This window comes from Pteronotus mesoamericanus, unplaced genomic scaffold (genome assembly GCF_021234165.1).
Source record: "Pteronotus mesoamericanus isolate MK-2021 breed Mesoamerican mustached bat unplaced genomic scaffold, CSHL_Meso_final contig_20, whole genome shotgun sequence".
Taxonomy (NCBI): domain Eukaryota; kingdom Metazoa; phylum Chordata; class Mammalia; order Chiroptera; family Mormoopidae; genus Pteronotus; species Pteronotus mesoamericanus.
The window spans coordinates 27,361,662-27,384,486 of record NW_026555085.1 but is presented as its reverse complement, the minus strand read 5'-3'; the positions used below and the strand labels follow the sequence as shown (position 1 = coordinate 27,384,486).

Sequence of the window (22,825 nt, the reverse complement as noted above, 5' to 3'; positions counted from 1 at the left end):
AATTCTCATTTGTGACAGTAGAGATGGACCTGCAGATCCTTAGGGTAAGTGAAGTAAGCCAGTCAGAGAAAGACAAATACCGTATGATTTCACACGTATGTAGAATCTAATCAAGAAACTGAACTAACAAGGAAAATGGGGACAGGCTTATAGATGGAGAGCAAGATGACAGCTAGTGTGAGAGTGAGGGGATGGAGGGATTGAGCAAAAAAGGAAAAGGGGCTCATGGCAATGGACAACAGTGTAGTGATTGCTGGGGGGACGGGTGTATAAGGAGACTAAATGGTAATGGGAAAAAAATACCATAAAGATTAAATTTTAGAAAAGATGCACTTAAAGACATGAATTAAAGTCTATAATAAGATAAGATCATAATTAGGAATGGTGGTATTTAGGGAAGAAGAGACAACAGAGTACAATATCAACAATGGAACATGTAGCTCCAGTTCAGAAATCTTTTAAGAATATTCTCCAATTAAAACCATTATGGAATGAAGAAAAAGCACAAGAGGTAGAAATAGGAAGTCCAGACCTAAATAATTCCAAAGGAATCCAGGCAATGATTATGGTGAAAATGGAAACAAGGGATTGTGTAATCCCGCTATGGGTGGAAGAAAACAGCCAAGAATAATCAACTGCTGGAACTAAAGAGTCTAGAATTTATGAATTTTACTGAACAAGTTGCCGCTTTAAGTATGATCTATAAAACAGAAATGCCAAAGTATCTTCCTTTATGTCTGCAATTAAGAGGCTTCTCCTGTCTGCTTATGCATTAGAGGGTCCTAAAATTATCTTCCTAGGAAAATTCTGGCTCTGTCCTCCTCTCAGGATGAGCAGAACAGCCTCCTACTCCTACTCAAATACCCCGATCATAACCTTTAAATTGATGTAAACTTATTTATTATAAAGTTTGTATTTATGCACTTAGCTGAAGGGGGGGTGGAGGGAGGTTAACTGCATTCTCAGCAATTCTCAGTGTAATAACTCATCTTTATAACAATACATTTAAAAATTTGGCGTGAGAAACTATACCCAAGGAAGCTGCTTGAAGGATATCTTAAAATCTAACCTGTGCTGGGCCAAACCATTATATTAGTCCCTGTAATAGCCCGTGTACTGGGATATAAATTGAGGGACATTATAAGAAAAAGCCCTATGTTCACTGAAAGCATGTTAAGGAGTTTCCTTCATCATACCAGACATCACGATAAAACTATACATGAAATTTCTTTCTACTTTCAGTGTCAGAAACAGTCTTCCTTTTCCTGGGCTCTGAATTTGTTTTTACTTCAAGGACACTAATTTTTCACCAAGCAATGTTCTCTTGCACAATGGCCGCTAGAAATCTTAAAGCCAAAGCTATGTCCCACCTGCAGCAAGTATTTTAATATCTTAACTTCTGGTCCCACTACTTGGACCCACTTTTTTCCTTTCCTTGTGTTTTCCCCCAGTTAAAATTTAGTGAACACCTACTATGTGCTAAACTAGAAACTACTGCAGTAAACAACACACAGAGAGACTCCTGCCTCCATGGATTTAGTTTAAAATATCCTTTATCTTTAATAATTAAAGTGCTTTGGTAAGTGCCATTAATCATTTCTGAGTTTTAACACACTACTATCAAGAAATGTGATGGGTAGGATTTTACCCTACTTGCAAGCTAACAAACAGGTCTGTTACCGATTCATAGTGTAGACAGAAGACATATAACTACGAGGTCAAGACAAAAGAATTCTGTCATCATGGAAGAGCAAGCAGCATGATCATATTATGTTCAGTTCCCTGTGCTTCCCCACCCCCAAATTCCACGGGGGCAAGGCAGGCGGACCTAGGTAGATGAGTACACACAGAGAGTTGAGAAACAGTGTGGGGAACTTACTGCTTTATGAGTGAGCAGTATGCAAGCCTGATTTTTCTCTAGTGTAAGACGTAGAGAAAAGGAGCTAATGTTAGCTCATTCTTCAAGGCTGCTTTCTGCAAACATGACCCTAAAAAATGGCCCAGTTAGAGAGTGGCCAGGACCTTGCATTCTTGGCATACCAAGCAGGAAAGTTCGAGGACACAGGAGGCCCAGGGCAGACTAACTCTCCCAATAAATTATGTTAAATAAGTAGACTTATTAATCATCCTCAGAGGAAAAAGAAAAAGAGAAAATTATTTCTATATTTAAACTTTAAGTTCCATAAGAACAGAGACCAAGTTTTGTTTTACTGAACACTGTTTACCTACTATCTAGCACACTATGTGAAAATATTCAAAAAGTGAATAAAGTGAAAAACCCATTTTTAACAAAATTTCTCCAAGTGGTTTATTTTTATACCTCAATTTTCTTCAACTATAAAATGAGAAGGGAAGATATTTGAATACCATGAATCAATTCTTTACCTAATAAAAAAGTCTTTACATAGCTCGTAGTATACTTCTCCCTGTTGGCACTTAGGAAAGCCACATCCTTAGAGCATCTTTCCAGTATTCACAATTAACTAAATCACTAGTCAATGTCTATCTCTCTCTAAAACCCCTTGATCTTTAATATAATAGCTAAGAGCCATTTCAGGGATTCATAAATCTCGCCTACAAACACACATATTCTTTGAAAGGGAAACAGATCATTAAAAAAACTTTTTTAAACACTCCTTATCCTAATTTTGCTGACTATGAAGCCAAATAATATCTGTGATACAGTTTAGAGCCTTGCCCTTAAGACCCACATGTACTTGAACACAGAAAAACTGCGAATCTACTCCAGTCCAACTATTATGACTTAACTTGTTGGTGAACTTGGGAATTAATTCATCACTCTTAAAACATCAGTTTATTCAGCTACAAAATGGAATTGAATAGTTATCTACAGCTTTTAAGGTTTTTATTAAGAGTTAATGAGATAATGCTGACAAAGCACTTTTGTACAGTACTTGATACATTAACACACACATATTAACTATTTTATCAACCTCCATTATATATTACCCCTTATGAGGAAAAAAACCTGGGGGCTGTATAAACTGCCTCTGAAACTACTTTCTTAAAAATCCTGAGATTAAAACTACTATAGTTTCATGACAACAAAAATAAACGAGCAGCAATAGTTCAAAGAACAATTTATCAAGTTCGAAAATTTTGGTACCTTGCTCTGATGGTTAATATTATACGTCAACTTGGTTATGACACAGTACCCAGATATTTGGTGAAATGCCAGTAGAAATGTTTCTATGAAGGACTTTTTTAGATAATATTAACATTTAAACCAGTAAACTTTGAGTAAAGAGATTATCTTCCATAACGTGAGTAGGCCTCATCAAATCAAGTTAAGGCCTTAAGAGAAAAAAATTGAGGTCCCTCGAGACAGAGGGAATTGTGTCTCCAGACTGCCTTCAAACTCAAGCTACAGTATCAAATCTTCCCTGCATCTACATTAGACCAGCCTATTTTGAAGATAAGATTTTCTGTTTGCCAACATCCACAATCGCAATTTCTTAAACCAATCTCAGTCTCCCTCTCTCACTCTCCCAATTTTCTACTCAGGATTTTTTGAATTTAGAAAGTAATATTTTTAGTGTCTGTGTTAAAGGACTTATTTATCTCGGTTCACTGCTGTTATTTTGGTATTAAGGATTACTTGCAGCAATGATTAATGAATAATAACTTTGACATAATTAAAAATTTCTAAATTGAATAGTCTATAACATAGAGAAAGCATAACAAAAATGTCAAAAAACAGTGAATTAAAGAGCAATAAAAGCTGCTTACTTCACTTCAGTGCTTTCAAACTGTACTTCAAATAATTTAAAGCAGGAATGGAATACATCAAACCTGCAAATAGGATTTAAGATTCAAGTAAACAGTCTAATTTTTAAAAAAGAATCATTTCTGTTGAACAGACCATAAAAGGTTATCCAGTAGAAACTACTGGCACACCTCAGAGATATAGTGGGATTTAGTTTCAGACCACTGTAATAAAGCAAGTTTCGCAATAAAGTGAGCTGTAATGTGTCTGCTTGTTGGCGGGCGGGTGTGGGGGGGGCGAGGGCGGGGCGGGCTTGCCTTAAATTTGCTTAAAAACAAAAAAGCCACACAACACCTGTGAATCGCAATTAAATGAGGTATACACATCTGAAATCTAAATCCCCACTGAAACAACCCTGCTAGGGGTCATGTCCAGCAAAAGAGAAAATCTCAGGGAACCTATTATTCTATCATGAGGGGACCCCAAGTTCCTTTTAGGCAACCAAACTTTGTCTCCTTCTAACTGCTAAATATTGAATCTCTTTTCCTGTGATCCACAAAACAGTCAAAAATCTCTTGTCAATGTGTAAAACTTTTGAGCATCTCTGGCTGCTATTATGTCTACCCTTTCCACTTCCCAGCATTTTCTTGTCTCTGCCAAGTTACATCTCTAATTCTACATGGTGCTTGTCTTTCCTCTGTTTGGTCTCTTCTAAACGTATCCCACTTTCATGAAAATAAATCCCTTTAAGTATAACTCAACGATTATTTAATATTAATAATCAATCTTACAGAAATGAAATTTTATTCTTAAAGGCTATGCATGTTTCTCAAAGACTAACCAGTTACTCTTCTGTAACATTCAATTAAGAGTATATACTTTGTCTTAACCAATATATTTTCATCCTATTTGCATGATTACATGTATTAGATTTGTATTTTCTTGTTCAAGTGCAATTCTCAAAAATAAGAACAACGGCACAAGAGGTTCACTGAAGCACAGAAGTTAAAAAGAAAAAGACAAATATTAACACTCAGAATAATATAGTGAAAAAATACTCCAGTGCAAATATGGAATTAATTTACAAGTGCAGTTAGACCCACATGTGTAATTAATGTGCACAAAGAGTTTGCTACCCCCACAAATGAAGTACAAATAAAAACAATAATTAGTATCTGACAACACGGATTTCATTGGACCAGGAGGTCCTTTGTGGTTAGTTCAATGTACTGTCTGATTGAGAATGTCCAAAAGAAGCATGAAACCCAAACACTTGTAACTACCTTTTAAACAAATCTCGGTGATATACTAGGACACTAATCATTTCTCTGGAATAGGTACAATATAATTTTTCCAATATTACAGAGATGAAGTCTGCCTCTAATGATGAAGCCCCAAACCACAGCACTATGATTAAACATTAAAAATTTGTGTGCCAATAAAGGAACTGAATCACACAATTGCTGAGAAGCTTGTAACATGTTATTACAATACTTTGGTCAGAAGGAAGCAGCATAAGCTAAAATCCTTATTACTGTATTTTTGCCATGTATAATGTGCACTTTTGGGCCCAAATTTTTTAGGGAAAAATAAGGATGCGCATTATACAGGGGTAGTACCTGAAAAACTATGTGTCTGTTCTTGTGTTTTGTAATTATTTGTTACAAAAAATTTCTTATACCATAATATGTTCAAAAATAAATGCTAAAATTCCTTTATAATACGAAAAACAAGTATCTAAATATAAGTAAATCCATAATTGAATTAAAATATTAAAATGAAGGGTTTTTCCTGAAAGTTTGGGCCAAAAACGTGGGTGTACATTATACATGGGAGCACAATATACAGTAACACTGTCTGATGTCATATATTATCAACATCATTCATGATAGAAAAGCAACTATTACATATGCACGCTGGCAGAAATTTTCCTTTACAGTTGAAAAAACACAAGTACACAGTATGTGTCAATATTACGCAAATACACAAGACACTAGTAAGAATTCAATGACTTTTTGATATGTTTAATCTCCAAAAACCATGCTATTAGGACGGCTTTTTTGGGGTTTTTTTTAAGTGAATAATGACTTTTTTAAGCCATGCTATAGTCTGAAAAGGGTATCTTGGTTTTACTAAAGGATGCAATACCTACAGTGCTTTTGAATTGAAAGGTTGCTCTGAATACCCTTGTATCTACAGTGTGTTTTTCTTCATGGTCTTAGAGAAATAAATCAAATTCAGCCACTGGACATTTCTTTTCAATATAAAAGGAAATGGATCACATATGTTAAGACTTATTTTACATTTATGAATCATAGCTGTCTATGTAAAAAGGGAACACATTTGTTTGTAAAATGAGATAAACATTTCTTCATGACACCATAATGCCAGTTTTTCAAACACCATCTCAATGACTTCAAATACATTCCTCAAGTGGTATATATAAACAATATACTTAGTATCTGGAACCGAGTACCTGGGAAAAATATAATTTTCATTTTAAGGATAACAACAGGATTTTTTAAAAGCACCAGTAGTTGATTTGATCATCAAAAGCAAACATTTCTCCCACACATAATGATTTTCCTCAGTTGCGGGAGTTTATAAAAATGTATTACTGGGCAAATCTAAAAACTATATCCAAACACTGCAGTTAAACACTTTACAGAGCCAAAAACAGACAAAAAGAGGATAAGAAATCAACTGTTTATCTCTCAAAATGAAATAATATCCTAACTTTTGTGCATCTGACAAAGTACTGGAAGTAATTTTCCATTTTTCTTTCCTATTTTTAACTTTAAAGTTCCTTTTATGATTTTTGGAGACAACTAAAATAAAATGCAAGCCACTCAACTGTGTCAACCAAAACACTGATCTTCAACAGCAAACCAGCCTGGTTTAGCATAGTTGAGAACAAGACACAGTAGTTTTGCATGCTAATTTTACACTATCAAAACCAATGTTACAAAATAACCATAATCAGTATCTTTCACTGGCCTGAGGAACACTGACTGATAGCGTCATTTCCCTGATAAGCTTCAGTCAAGACAATTGATAAAAACCTATAGGGCAGGTTAAGAACTACGGCATCTTTATTTATAGCAAAAACTGAAGTAGTTTCTGACTATCTGAAAGTTCAAAAGTTGCCCACATACAGTTTTAGTAAATGGTTTACCATGAAATTTCTTCTTTACAACTCTCTTAAATCTAAAGTTATTTTGAAACAAAATTTAAAAGAAAAAATGTTTAATGCTTTTCTCTTTGCTATCATTAGAAAATATATAAGCCTTTTATCTCAATGGCCAATAGAAACTTTGAAGCAATAAAGCCAAATCCCGTTTGATGGCACAATGAAATCTAAACAATTCTAAACAGAAGAGCTTTATTATTTTTAGCTCCCCCACCAACATATTGCCTTACATTATCTTAAAAACATGTACTATACAAAGAGCAATATAAATAGTTCTGCTTCAGAACCAAAATTAAATTTAAAATTAAAAAAACAATTCTACTTAAATTCTTAAATAAAAGTTAAAATTTATAAGATAATAAAATCATAAACTATTAATTATACCTCAAAAGTTTTACACTTGTCAATAAAGACATTCAAAATCTTCTGTTAGCAAAAGAGAATGTTGACCAAAACTAAAAAGACATTTTTCATATCAACAAAACTCAATTAAGAAAAATAGAAGGAAGAAAGAAAACAAATTGAATGTAGGCATACCAGTATTACTAAAGGGCTGGAATTTTATAATGTCTTTTAACAGGATGATACATTTGTCAATTCCAGGCCCAGTATAACATTGCTGAGGGTAACTGTATTCCCAGTAATAGGCACGTAAGTATTCAATAAATGTTTTTACTGAATTTGGACTAGACTGTGAAAAATTTTGCGCATACAATGAAACACTGTCAAAAATGCTTGACAATAAAGATAATCAGATACACTGTACTGACACAGGAACCAAAGTAAAAAACTTGAACAATGGATACATAAAACAAAATTTTTACAGCTTTAAAACATTTAGAATACAACAAAAACAACTTAAGCCTATGCAATAACACAACACAATGTATATAATTCAGAGATACACCATTAGCAAAAAATTCAAAGGATTTAGTATTAAAGCGTTAGAATGAAAAGATTCCTAGTTAGCCAAAGTATTGAGGTTTTCGGACAGAGCTATCTGACAAATTTATGGATGACTAGCAGGCCACCTAATTCAAACTAAGTATTTTTATATTAAAATAGTAAGTAAAAAATATTAAAAGAAAATTTAAAAATATACTGAAGACTGAAATGCAGTTTAGAGTCACTGAAAAATGGACCAACACAACCTAAACCTGTGAACTACTCTAGGGAACAGCGAGGGGAAGCCTCATTTCTCCACGTGAAGCTGATTTTCCTTTATCTAATTCTAGCTTTTAAGATAAGTTAACTGCACCAAAGTTTTTGTAGTATTTTCTTTGCATTATAAAAATCTATGTATTTTCCACATACTAATATATCTCTGAAATAATTTCTAAGAATTAGTTTAGCCCTACAGAAAGATTGAGTTACTTTCCTCAATCGTTCATTGACTGCAACTACATGCAGATCCTAGAGCAGTGCTAGCCAATAGAAACATAATACAAGCCACATATGCATTGAATAATTTTAAATTTTCAAGTAGTGACTTTAAAAACAAAGGTAAAAATAGACGTGAAATTAATTTTAATGATATATTTTATTTAACCAAAATATCACCTCAACATGCAATCAACATTACAAAAATTTTTAATGAATTATGTTATTCTTTCTTTCCATCTCTTTAAAATCTGATGTACATTTAACAGCACATCTCAGTTAGGAGCAGACTCATTTCAAATGATTAAGTTGCCTGTGCCTAGCAGTTACTATGCTGGCTAGCACAAGTCTAGAGTTCTTTCTCAGGTTTTGAGGTACCTGTAAAAATACCAAAAGATCTGAAATAGGTGCACACAATATATTAGACTAGAGGGGCTGGAAGGGACAACAAGAAAGGTCAATTCAGCTGTTCCCCTTGACTCCAGTAGGCCTAGGATGACGTCCCAATTTGCTAGGCAATTCCTATTTGCTAGGCAGAGTCCCAATTACAACTGCTGTCATGATGTAATTATTCACAGCACCCCCTGTAATTCTCAAAAAGTGTCCCACTTAGGATGAGAAATTACATGGTTGTCCTATCTATATCCATAATACTATCTTCGAAAATAATTCCACACTTCCTAAAATTCAGTTTAAATTCTAATTTTGATGTCTAGGATATCTAAAGTCAAAGGAAAGAGCCCTAAATTCACTACCCTCATCAAAAAAAAAAAAAAAGAAAAAAAAAAGAAAAAGAAAAAAATGCTGCTAAAAATTCTTTTTATTTTAAATTGCAGACTAAAAAAAAAAAAAAAAAAAAAAAAAGTAAGATTTACCTGTTGAACAAGGCATCTGGAAATTGGGATCATTGCTATCCAAAACAGGCAAACAGAACTGGTTACTTGCAGATCCTAGCATAGGATCCTTATCGCTGAGCATGTTCTTCAGCGAGTCCTCTAAGACATTTTGACTTGTACTAAAATCCTCACAGACTTCATTCTCCAGGTTGGATCCTAGAAATAGGGCATCATCTAAGTGTTCAGTAGGAATTAAATGATTAAATGTATCAACTATATCCATGAAGACTTCTGTGTGTCTTTCAACCCTATAGAAAGACAAAAAAAATACCATAAGAAATAAAGCTACCAATTGATAATCACCTAAAACCAAATTATTTTAATAGTTTTGAGTCTAAGAACACACTTAGGTATTTCTGAATTGTTAAAAAAAAAAAAATCCTCACTGTTTTCCAATATACATTTGGACATGTAGAACGAATTGTTACTAAATAATGTTTCTTCATCATGCATGTAGAATATCATTTTACCAGAAATCCTATTAAATGTTTACTCATTATTTTTCAGAGGTGGGGGAACACTATGTATATACTGCATTAATTTGACACATTTGAAAGAACTACAAGGCTTAAACCATAAGAATCATATATTTTAAACCATAATCTTCCCATAAATTGAAAATCAGACACTGGTTTTATAATAAGTCCATATAAAAGAGCCAAAATTAAATAATTTATTGTACCATACACATTAAAACTGCAAAATAGTCTTGTTATATTTACAAAGCATTTAAAGAAAGGTAATATAGAGAGAGAAAGTTTTTTCTCTGTGTGGGTAGGAGGGGAAAAAAGTGGAAACTATTAACTAAACCTAATAAATCAAAACTCAACCTCACACGCGCAGGCACATATGTGCACATACACACATGGGGGGGGCCCTTTGGGATAAAATGAGATAAATGACAAAACAACATATGAGAGACTTAAATTTATTTTAGTGAGTTATATGGGGTCCATACAGATTTCAAGCTAGTCTCATATTTGAAATGTACCTACATACAGCCAAAGTCATTTTGTACTTTAGAGGTACCTTAATTATAGAAAGTTGAATTATTTTCAATATTGAGAAAACTGAAGGGATGAGGGGGCAGGGAAGTCAACAAAAAATTTAGTAATATTCAGTTAGCTAGAAAATTCTTCTAATTAAGCAAAATTCAAAGTTCTTTTAGATTAGCCCCAAATGTACCAAAATTTCCTCAAACTCTCCTTGAATTCTTTTCCCTATAAAATGAGGTAAGAGGAAGTACACAGATACTCTACAATTTACCGGATGTGTATTATATGCTGCTAAACATTTTACCTTCATTTAACTAATTCAGTCCCAATCAAACTAATAGACTATTGTTTCAAAAACAAAATCATTTAAATAATTTAAATATCTTCCCCAAAAGTCACAAAACAGAGCCAAGATTCAAATACAGGTTTCAAGGCTCCACAGCCCATGGTCACAACCCTTACACACTGAGCTACAGAGGTAGAAATTGACTAGATTTGACTATTATCAAAAGCTCTTCTTTAAAAACAATTTTTCATAATTTTTGATCAAATCAGTGGTTGCCTGGGGCCTTGAATAAGAGAGGGATGGACTACAAAGAAACAGGAAGGTAACTTTAAAATTTATAATGAAATGATCCTAAATCTTGATTGTGGTAGTAATTTTATGAATGTATATAACCACCAATATTCATCAGTCTGTTCATTTTAAATGGATGCAGGTTACTGTAACTGAATTTTAAGTTTTTTAAAAAGGAGAAAATTATCTCACTCTTACAAAAATCAAACCTCTCCTAAATAGAAGGATGTCAGTATTTCTTCTCAAATTCTACAATATACTGAAATAATAAAGCCCTGAAATAACAAAACATTAACTCTCTGATAACTTGCTGTTTATTTTACATGCATTCTCTAATTATAACAGTAAGAGAAAATTACAGCTTACAATGCTGATGGAAAGTCAGGAAAAGTTTTAATTCCCTAAAAATCTATACATCACCAACACTCCCACTGTTTTCAAGTTCCAAAAAAATTTTAGTATAATAAATTTTTGGTAATTAAAAATAACTTCCAAAGTGTTTGTTAAATCTTTTACAAAATTACAAAAAATAAAATGACCAATAAATTTGTGTAGCTGAATGTGTTCGAACCCAAAGTTCATAACAAGCCAAAACTACCTCCTCTTCAGATCAGCATCCCAATTAGTCATCTTTTTTCCTCAGAAAAATCAAAAAGAAAAAAAAGAAATCCAGCTCTAGAGGGGGAAAAAAGGTAACACCCCTCTAAAAATGGTATGCTCAACTCCTGAAAATGCACTCATTATTGTAACATCATGTTTCTGGTAAATTCTACAAACTTTCAGCCTTTCTGTTGCCCCAACTAGTCTGTGTATGCTTTCAAGTGGTGGGAACATTTAGAACATTCAGAAACTAAGGTCACACAGCTTGAAATCACAAAGCTATAAGGACCACCAGCTCATTCAAAGCAATCTAGAAGAGCAATACACCTTTTTTTTTTCATTAATACAGCTATTAGTTAATAGTCCCAAAACTCTTTTTACTAAAAATATCTTCAGAGCCTATGGCAGATTTTTAAATCTCAATAGTAGACAATTATTTAGTCCTTAAAGATCAATTAAGAAAAAAATAGTAAAGCATACTGTAAATAAGATGGGTGAACCAAACTTTCCAGTATTTTTTTTTGCCAAAACTAGAATGACTTACAAATTTGCTTTCCTGGATTTAAATAAGCATATCAGAAAAAAGGCTTCCAGGGTCAAACACTGAGAAAGACTGATATAACAAAGTTAACATTTCTTTTTTTAAAGTTTATTTTAAAGATTTTATTTATGTATTTTTAGAGGGGAAGGGAGGGAGAAAGAGGGAAATATCAATGTGTAGCTGCCTTTCACACACCCCCTACTGGAGACCTGACTCACAGCCCAGGCATGTGCCCTGACTGGGAATCGAACCAGCAACCCTTTTGGTTTGCAGGCCAGCACTCAATCCACTGAGCCACAGCCAAGCTGAGGTTATAAATTTAATAATTAAAACATAACAAGTCTATCTAGGGTGTATTTTTTTTATTGATTTTAGAGAGTGAGGAAATGAGAGAAAGAGAGAAACATTTGTTGTTCCACTTATGCATTCATTAGTTGATTCCTGTATGTGCTCTGACTGGGGATCGAACCTGAAATCTTGGTATATCAGGACAACTGAGCTACTCAGTCAGGGCTATCTAGAGTGTGTTTTAAGTGACTAACAATATGTAAACACATCCAATCAAATCAGTACATATATGCTAAAACCCAAAATTATTTCTGGGTTCACAGTTATACCTCATGTTTACAGACAATAAAATGTATCCATCTAAGTCAGAAAACTGGATAGTCTGCTTAATTCAAAATTACTCATTCATTCAAGTATTTATTAAGCATCATAGGTACTAAACAAACCCCAGTCTCAAACTCAAAAAACTGACAGTCCAAAATAGAGAATAGACATAAAAACAAAACATGTAAACATCACAAAATATGTTAAATGTTGTTAGGGGCTACAGATAGTATCACAGAGGAAGGTGAAAATCATGAGACCAAGAAAAACTAAGCAGGTGATGTGTGAGGCTTCTAAAGGTTCAAAAGAGACTCGGGCAAAGGGAACAGCCTGTGCTAACTATGAATGGCCGAGTTTGATCCTAATGGGCCATTTAGATAGAGAGACTCAAACACGTATCAGTACTAATATCTGAATAAAATTTAATCTGAGTCCAGAGATAGTTCCTACTTTAAAATGCTTGTTTCATCTGAACTCTCAGAGAACTATACTTGAGCCAAATTAAGTTTACTCATGAAACTAGCACACATTGTTTTCTAAGTATTTCATGTATGAATAGAATGTAAAATGATTTAAAAAGCACCAACAAAAACACTTCTACAAAGATCCCCTTTAACTTAAGAGTAAATTAAAATTGAATAGCTCAACTTTTGAGAAACATATTCAAAGTAAAACTATACACCTTATCTCCTTAAAAAAAAAAAAACCAGTACATATAAACCTAAAGTTAAATCACTAAAGCAATTAAAGGCTCTAACAGGTTATCTTTTTGGAAGCTGTCTCATGCAGTCTATAGTTGGGTGAGTATGGAGTTGGCATGAAAGGGGGGACAAATATATATCAGGAAATTATGAAATCCAGGGGAAAAAAACTAAAGAGGGTAACAGTGATGGAGGCGATAAGGAGGGCATTCTGTGTATGACGGTAAATGAAGTACCTGCTAACTGGGAAACATGTGAGCCAAAACCTGAAATGAGAAAGTGATCCATGCATAAGAGGAACAGTAAGTAACCCAGGCAAGGATCTAACTGCAAGGCACTGGTGCCTTCCAGCCCCTACATCATAGTTTAAGTTAAACCATCAATTCATTAGGCATGCTTATAATGAACAAATTTCTAACAGGCAGCAGTAGTAGCAGAAGAAGAAAAATAAAAGCACCACTACTACTAATGATAACAAAGTTTAATGTGTTTTAACCTCATGCCAAGAACTGTTTCCATGCTTTACATTAATTTTTAATCGGAGGTGACTCTGCCACCCAGAGGACATTTGGCCATGTATGGAGACATTTTTGGTCATCACAACTGGAGAGGGCATGCTGACATCTGTAAGTATACTATGATGCTAAATCCCCGCAACAAAGAATTAACAGCCAAAAAAATAGTGTCTTGATTAAGAACTTCTGCTATACATTTTTTAATGTAATCCTCACACCAATGATGTATTATAATCCCAATTATACAAATAAAAAATTGGGATCAGAGAGATTAAATTATTTTGATACAGTAAGTGGTGGAGATGAAATCTGAACCCAGAATTTCATTCAAAAGTCAATGTATTTAACACTACCCTAAATTACCTCTTTATAAAGTTAAATTCACTGAATGTTTATTACGTGCCGGGTACCGCGCTAAACTTAAATGCATAATGTAATTTAATCTTCACAACTAGAGTTAGGAGGGTACTATTACATTCTCAATTTATAAGAGAGCAGCTAAAGCTTAGCAAAGTTACACCCAATATTACAGAGTAAACAAGTGACAGAGATAGGACTCAAATCCACTCTGACACAAAGGTCAGTTTTTTAATGGTATGGTAGGATAATAGGTTATGCTTCCAGTGTAGAGTCAAGGAAAAATCACTAAATAATTATGCCATGTGATATGACACAATTCGTATACAAAGTCATGCAAGGTGTCTGCCTTAATAATACCAAAGCAGACCTAAGAACCTAGAAAAAGAACTATCAAGTACAAGTTGAAATTTCCCAAAGCAGAATTACACTAACCAACAGTACTAAAAGAGTTAACTTCAAAGTTTACAGCCATATTCTACTGACATTATGGGAAACATTAGCAGTTTGAATTAACCATGAAAACAGTGGAAGTAGCTCATCATTAAAACTACGGCCTAGGTCATAATAGTTCAAACTAGGATGTACTTAGCATGTACTATGTGCCAGGCCCTGGGCATTATCTCATTAGTTCCTCACAACAACACTGTGAGGTAACTGAAATGATTATTTCTGCTTTACAGATGAACAAACTGATATCCAACCATTATATAATTCGCTTAAGGTCACATATCCAGTATATCTAAATCACAAACCAGACAGGTATGATTCAAAAGTCTATACTTTTAAACTACTGTATTTTATGCACCCTACTTGCATAACATATTAATTTTTATGTTGTTAATACATCATTAATGAAACCTTTAAAAATACTGTAAACGAAATGATGTACTCTTCTTCCAAAATAAATGAGGAAATATGCATTTAGCCCCTCCCTCCCTACACATAAAAAAAAAAATGGCTAGCCTCAATGAGTATAAATATTTTACAAATTATCAACTACAAACTTTGCAATTTACTTTCAGTCTACAATTTTAGAATGTTTCCATGTGGCCAGCTCACACAAATGATGAATAAATTCAAACTCTAAAGTTTAGCCTTTCTGTACAATCTGTAATGCCACACAAAGCAGTCTAATAGACTGTGCTAAGAGATTAAAATTTCTGTGTACTATTTAAGTTTTTACTTAACTATTTCCCTTTGTCCCCTCTTTATTATACAAATAATCAAAAATTTCAAATCCCCTGACCATTAAAAGATGACCTAAATTTAAATATACAACACATAGAATTGTCCAGTCTATACATTTGGCAATTCTTCATACAATGGCTTTTAACTCTTAATACAATGTAACACCTCATTTCTTTAAATCTTGTCTCTCAATTTAGACTATGTTCCTTGAGTACAACAGCATGTGGGTCTCAAATATTTTGAATCAAATCAATATTCTCAGTATCTTTCTCTGTGTAATCAAAGGGCAAAAATTTTAAAAAAGAATTTTTTTTTACTGTTTTCAATGCTAGTTTCACAAATGTGTAACAACATGCCAAGTGAATTTTATAGTTAAAAAAAAAAAGTTTATGCTTTTGCAAAGATTATCAAGAATTATTGGGGGGAGGGGGGGTACTCCAAGAATAAGTGAGAGAAATAAAGCTCAAGAAAAGAAATCCAGCAGCCAATTGTCAGAATTCTTGCAATGTAGATGAATGAAAATATTTAGAAAACAGCACTCCAAAACCCTGAACTCCCTACACTGTGCAGTGAAATAGTTATGGGTAATGCACAAACTTGAGACACTAATCACGAAGATTCATTGTCCCCCAAAAACAGTCGAGACCTTCATACAAAAATTATGTAAAAATAATTTTGCAAGAAATCTTCCTAAAGACAAAGTGGTGCACTTGAGAGAGCAAAATGTACCAAAAAGCAAACACCTTATTACCGTGTCAAGGAAGATAACCATTACCTACATTTTAGTACCCCCCAAACAGAACTGTATACATAATTTACATTCACCAATTTTCCCAAGTATAATCCATATTACATAAAGCCTAAACTCAAAGATAATTTTGCATTAATCTAAATTGTCTTTTACTGCCTTCCAAATTTAATCGTTTTATTAATAAGCTATTACATAAGTAAAGATTAACCTTTCCTGATACCAATGTTAAAAACAATTTATATTTTAATAATATAGTTTTAAATAATATAGACAATTTCTTTTCAATTTTTTTCTATCCTGAAATTTACATTTTAAGTAAAGCTATTTTTTTATCTACATTTACAGATTTGAGGTATCTGAATAGGCAACAGATGAAAGTATCACAGGATTAGCTAAAGTTAACTGAGGTCTATCCAAACAGCATGGAATGCTTAATTCAGTGTGATAAAGAAGGAAGTTCACTATCCTCCCAATGGATGCAAAAACAGTATAAAACTTATTTTCATGCTCTTCAATAAATGGACCTATAAAGCATACAAAGAATGGGAAAACTGGCGCTATCACTAACTCATTTTTTATCTTTTTGACAAATCACCAGTATAACTATGAAATAAAGCTCAATATCTAAGATTGTAATTCCACATACTTTAAAAGTGGCCCACTTTCTGCTGCTAAAGAATCGACTTAACTGTGTGTGGCTTAAACAGAGAAATAACAGCTCCTAAAAAGATCCCCCCAAAATTCTGTTACTATCATGGGAAAATGGAACATGCAGTTAAAAACAGTAATAGTGATGACTGATGAGGAAGGGAAATTAACATATGGCCAGTAACCAGAAGAACTGGGAAGAAAAAATAATTAAATATTCTAAGTGGCAGTGAATGTTAAAAATTACTATTCCAAATAACAATCTTTACACAACACCTTTTATGCTCTGGAATGAAGATTCAAATTCAAAAATAAAAGAATGCTACAAAGACTTCCTGATTCCTTGACTCATGTCACTTTCACACCACAAACACACATCCACATACAATTTCACAATCCCAAACACTTTATTCATGAATAAAAAATAGTAGGAAATGAATAAACAGAGGCGTAATTCTGGAAGAGCTCAAACAACTAGTTTGGAAAAAAAGAAAACAATTTCAACCCCCAAATAATAACCGATTAGAACAATGTGTTACTTAAGTACTCCCTAAGTAGTTTACTGTATAATTTTTTTTAGCTTAAAATAAGATGGTAAATTTATATGGGGAACGTTCAATTACCTGTGTTTAATTGTAAATTAAGCATCTCTACATGTAATGAAGATTAATTAGGGCTAGGCAGAAATTAAAGCGTTGTTGTCACTTACATTAATCACTATCCATGATCATTTTCTGCGAATGATTCTTGAAAAGCACCCAAAATCATACCCAAACTACCTCGAATCGTAAGTCTAGGAAATGATCATCGGACCAGGCAAAGCATTGCATGGGGCAAGAAGGGGACTCGACTGTGCGCGGTTCCAGCATTCCCTCCCAATCTCCCTCGTCCCCGCCTCCCCCCCGTGTCAGGTGATTAGTTATTTAGCACTATTAAACACGCACGCATCGACGAGTGGTTCAATAAATTACACGTATTATCGGAAGGTCAGGTTCTAGGCTTATCCTTTCAATCTAAGCTAAAGGCGTCGACAGTTTGGGTCCTGGGCACAAAAGCGCGCGGCAAAAGGAGGATGGATGGAGCGCCAACTCCCCATCTCCACAAGCGGGAACCGGACTCAGCCTCACAGCAAAGGCCAGTCCTGGCTACCTGGATCCAGGGCCCAAAGATCGATGTCGGGGTTCCCTTGGAGAAAAGAGGCCCGAAGGGCCGGGTTGGGGGCCTGCAGGCCTGGCCTTCCCAGCAGCACCCGCCGTGACTCCGGGCCTGCGTGCCCGCGCGGCGGCGGTGGGGCACACTCACCCCCGAAGGCCCGGGAGCAGGAGCCGGGGAAAGACCGCGGTCCCGACCCTCCACCTGGCGACCTCGCCGCCGCGGCTCCCTCCCCAGCCCGCGGTCCAAACGGTCCCGGGCGGCAGAGGCGCGGCCCGGGTAGGCCGAGGACGTTGCGCAAGAGGCCAGAAAGATTTCCCCGCCGCGCGGGAGAAAGGCGCGGAGTGTCCGCCGCGGGAGGGGCGGGGAGAGCAGCCGAAGCGTCGCGCGTGTGGAAAGGGATGGGGGAGGGGAGGATTGCCCGTCTCCCTGGCCGCGGCCAGAGCCGCAACTCACCCAGCTCCGCCAGACGAGCGCTACCACTGGCAGCAAGAGGAAGATGATGGCCGCCGCCGCCGCCGCCGCCGCCGCCGCCGCGGAGGAGGAGGAGGAGGAGGAGGAGGAGGGGGCCCGGTGGGTGCCGCGGAGAGGGGGTACGCGCAGGACGTCGGCGTCGCTGCCACAGCCTCTTTTCTTCACGGGGTCCGGCGGCTGCTGCTGACGACACCTTCCTGGCTTCTGCGCCGCCCTCTTTATCCTCGTTGCAGCCGCCGCCGCCCAGAGCCCGAGGACCGCCCGCCTCGTGAGGACTGCGCTACGGTGCGAGACCCCACAGCCATGGGCTTGCGGCGGCGGCGCGGGGGTAAAAGCGAAGCCTGCGTCACGTGACCCCACTGTTTACCGTTCCGGGCCGCGGCCTGAGCCGCCGCCGCCGCGCCTGCGCGCTGTGGGCCCTGGTGCGCGGCGCCGCGACGCCTCGCCTCCGCGCCTCGGCGGGGCCGGGGGCGGCTGCGCTCCAGCGCGCTTCCGCGCCATTCCAAGGCTTCTAAGGGACCAGGCACCGCCCGCGGGATTCTAGCTTTCACCTCGCGGGCACCCACTGGTAAGCGAGAGGCAAGTAGGTGGTCTCTTTTTCTCGGTTGTAATAAGCACTAAGGCTTCATAATTAATGTAATATTAATGGGCAAATTACTCTTCCAGGTACTTTTTATCACTTCGTTATGTGTTTAAGAATGGTGGAGGTGGTTGTAGTAGTTAAGCCCTTTGCCCCAGAATCTGCAGGCTCTGAATTGAAGTCCCATTATTAACCATCTCGATAGCTGATCTACTTCAGGACTCAAGCTACCTCCTCCAAGAAACATTCCTCATGTAAGTCAGCAGTTCCCAAAGTGTGGCCACAGGATCCCCTGAGAGGTCCCCAAGACCTTTCAGAGAATCTTCAGTTCTTCTGCAACTGCATGTGTATATAAAGCCAGGTTTTCATCATCTGCTTAAACCAAACAATACGTAGAAACCGATTAAATGCAGATAAAAGGATGAGAATTCAGCCGCCTCCTAAGCCACATGTTGAAGTTTGCAACAATTTAAAACTGCCAAAATTTAAATTCCCAGAATTTAAATTTCCCATAATTTAAATTTTGGCAAAGTGTATTTTTAATAATATACAATCTGGGATAACAGTGAGTTTTGTTATTTTTAATTTTTTTCCCTTAGGTTTAATTTCTAAGAGGGTAAATGTCAATAACTGTAACTAACCCATGTAAACAAAAGCTCTTCAATGTCTCTCAGTAATTTTCAAGAGTGGGTCCAGTTTATTGGCTTCCTACGGTAGCTTTGGGTAGACCCCTATCTCTCAGCCCTTAGCAAGCACCGTGAGGCTAGTCATCACCCTGACCAAAATGAGCCCCTTAAGGACAGGAATTGTGCCTGCTATCTGCAGGGACCATTGCAGTACCCTCTAAAGAATGACAGCCAGCACCTATGTGCTCTTCTAAAACCTTTATTTGCTGATTTAAGCCTCAAACCAACCACAGGCCACATTTTAAGATTTGTGCAGAGTAGAATAATATCGTGCAGGCACGTGGTGAAGATCTCTTCTGTACTCTCTCCAGTCTTCCGGTATTACTAGCACTCCCAATTCCAAATGCTCTGCCACAAAGGAGACTTAGATTGTCCTAATTCTACTTGAATTCTAGAATTCCAACCCCTACCTTGGCTCATCAATCCCTCAAAACTTTGTTCTACAATCTTTTTTATAATGTTTATTGAGAAGGAAAAAGAAATAAGTAATTTAAAAATGTTTTTTAGCCCTGACTCATGTCTTAGTGGTCTGGGTGTCGTCCTGCAAAGAAAAAGGTCACCAATTGTATTCCATGCCTGGGTTGCAGGTTCATCCCTGGTCAAGGTCTACAAGAAAGATAACTGGTCCCTGTTTCTCTCACACTGATGTTTCTCGTTTTCCCTCCCTTCCCCTCTAAAAATAAATAAATTTGTTTTTAAAAATGTTTTTTATTTGGAAAGTGTGGAATGAATTGCAAAAATAAATCTAATTTTATTCTTATTCCTTTTCTGGACCTCAGTGTGAAATTTGAAAAAGCCTTTAGGAAAGAATAAGATTATTATTATAAATAAAATCCAACCCTAAAGGAATTCAATAGGTAGAGCTTGAATGAAAAATCTTTAGATGGAAAATTCCCTTAGATGAGCTGGGGGAAACTTACAATGTTAGAGAAATTTTAGTAAATTTATCAAAGAATCAAAATGGAAGTAAGAAAGTGTAGGACAGGAGCCTGTCCCATTTATAAAACAAAGTTTTCTAATCCTAAAAAAGCCAACAAGTTTGGCTCAAATCACAGTATTTTGATTCTGTTATTTTGAACCAGCCAAGAGTCCAGATTCATATTTGTCCATTAATGATCTTTGGTTTTTGCTTCCAGATATAAACACAAACTATTTGTCTTTTACCCAATCCATACAAACTTTGCTGAAAGACAGAATCAGCATAATAACAGGTGGAATGGCTCTTACTGAATGGAGGACACTTTTAGTTAAAAGACCTATCAAAAAATCAGGTTGTATTGGTAACATTGAAACCTCCAAGTTAACTCAAAATTAAATCTAATAGAAAACAAGGTAACAATGGCTAAAACTGACAATATGTGTGTAATTGACTTGAAAATTATGAAAAAACAAAAACTGACAAAATTTGGATCTTGTAAACTTAACCCAGAAAAATTGAACCTGGAAGAGAGGCCATGGAAGACACCTCACAACACAGATACAAAAGTTAATTTTGTATGAAATATGTGTCCCATTGCTGAAACATTGTTCTCCACAGTATCAGTTCACTAAAGATGGTAGGGGGCTGAGCAGTGGGAATGGAAGCGTTAACTTTAGTGAACAGAAAGTCAATAAAAATATTAATTTTTAATGATTTTTTTTCTCTGGGAAGCACTTTCTTTATACACCAATACACTTTCGTGTTAATTTAGATAGGTGTAATTTTTTTTTTTCCTTAAACATGGGATCAAAACAGTGGGGTCAAAATATCCTGAACTCATTTTATTAATAAGGTCATTGTAAAATTTAGAGACTTAACCCAGAATACATTGTCCTTATGGCAGGCTTGCTCCCTTCCCACACAATTCTTTACCTGCTTTCTCCAGAAAGAGGGCTCCTAAATACTCTGGCTCTCAGCAGAAAATAATGGATGGAAAGGGAATTCATGCACCATCCCTGGGTAAATAGTTTGCAAAGCATACCAGAGTTCAGAGAATCCTAGAGGGGCTGGGACAAGCAAACAAAGCTTACCCATGCACCAGGACTATGTAAGGCATAAAAGCACCTTTGTAGACCTCAGCAACTCCTGAGGTACAGGGAAGGAGCAAACCTATTTCTCTCAGCCCCTCTATATTACTCTCCCTGCCAACCCATAACTATTTTGTCCCTTTATTTATTTATTCCATTAAACATCCCAGTGGGTTCCAGCAGTAAAGGTATTGTTTTTGGCCTCAAGGGACTCAGAAGAATGAGAAAAGGGCCAGTGGGCAATTACAAGGCAACCAGTATATGCTTTGAGAGCTGTTGGCACAGTAGACATGTATTAATGCTTTACTTGTCCTGGAGTGGGAAGAGAGCATTTGTTTTTTCCTCTTTTAAAAATTTTTCTTTTCTTTTTTTTTTTTTTTTATCCTCACCGAGGACATTTTTTCATTGCTTTAGAGAGGGAGAGAGCAATGTGAGAGAAATACGGATTGATTGTCTCCTTGTAAGTGCACCAGCCAGAGCTTGAATCCACAACATGGGTGTGTGCTCTGACTAGGAATCGAACCCACAGCCTTTCTGTCTATAGGATGATACTCCAACAAACTGAGCCACATCAGCCAGGGCTCAATTTTATTTTCCAATTACAGTTTACATTTAATATTAATTTGTATTAGTTTCAGGTATACAGCAAATGGGTTAGACAATCACAAACTTTTACAAAGGACTCCTTCTACTATTTCTAGTATCCACCTGGCACCGTACATAGTTATCACAATATTATTGACTATATTCCCTGTGTTGTACTTTACATTCCCATGACTCTTTTTAAGTGGAAATTTGTTTAATCCCTTTAAACTTTTTCACCCATTTCCCCAACCCATAGGTAGTGACTATTTTATAAGTACCAATTTGTTTTTTTAAATATTTTTTATTTTATTTATTTTTAGAGAGAGGAGGAGGGAGAGAAAAAGAGAAACATTGATATGATACAGGAACACTAATAAATTGGTTGCCTCTGGCATACACCCCAACTGGTCCTGCAACCCAGGCATGTGCCCTGACCAGGAATTGAACTAGCAACCTCTTACTTTGCAGAACAATGTTCACCCAACTCAGCTATGCTGGTCAGGGCTTGTAACTACAAATTTGTGCTTCTTAAATTCACCTTTTTCACTTAGTCTTCCAACCCTACCCCCATCCCTCAACCATCCATCTGTTTTCTGTATCTATGAGTCTGTTTCTGTTGTTCATTTATATTGTTCTTTAGATTTCATATATAAATGAAAT

General features: G+C 36.2%; 1 protein-coding gene across 4 annotated transcripts in view; it reads right to left on the bottom strand.

Moving 5' to 3' along the window:
• The window catches only part of PHF3 (PHD finger protein 3), an 82,792-nt gene extending 64,086 nt beyond the window's left edge, over positions 1 to 18,706 (bottom strand). Inside the window, exons 1-2 of one of the 4 annotated variants that reach the window (XM_054569545.1) lie at positions 18,290 to 18,706; positions 9,173 to 9,441 (exon numbers count right to left, since the gene is read on the bottom strand). In XM_054569545.1, the coding sequence (XP_054425520.1) occupies positions 9,173 to 9,416 (244 nt within the window). In that variant the 5' untranslated portion in view covers positions 9,417 to 9,441; positions 18,290 to 18,706. Of the gene's footprint in view, positions 1 to 9,172; positions 9,442 to 18,289 lie in introns of those variants that run through there. The other 3 variants (XM_054569546.1, XM_054569547.1, XM_054569548.1) reach the window with 3 other exon arrangements.
• Positions 18,707 to 22,825: the final 4,119 nt, after the last annotated feature.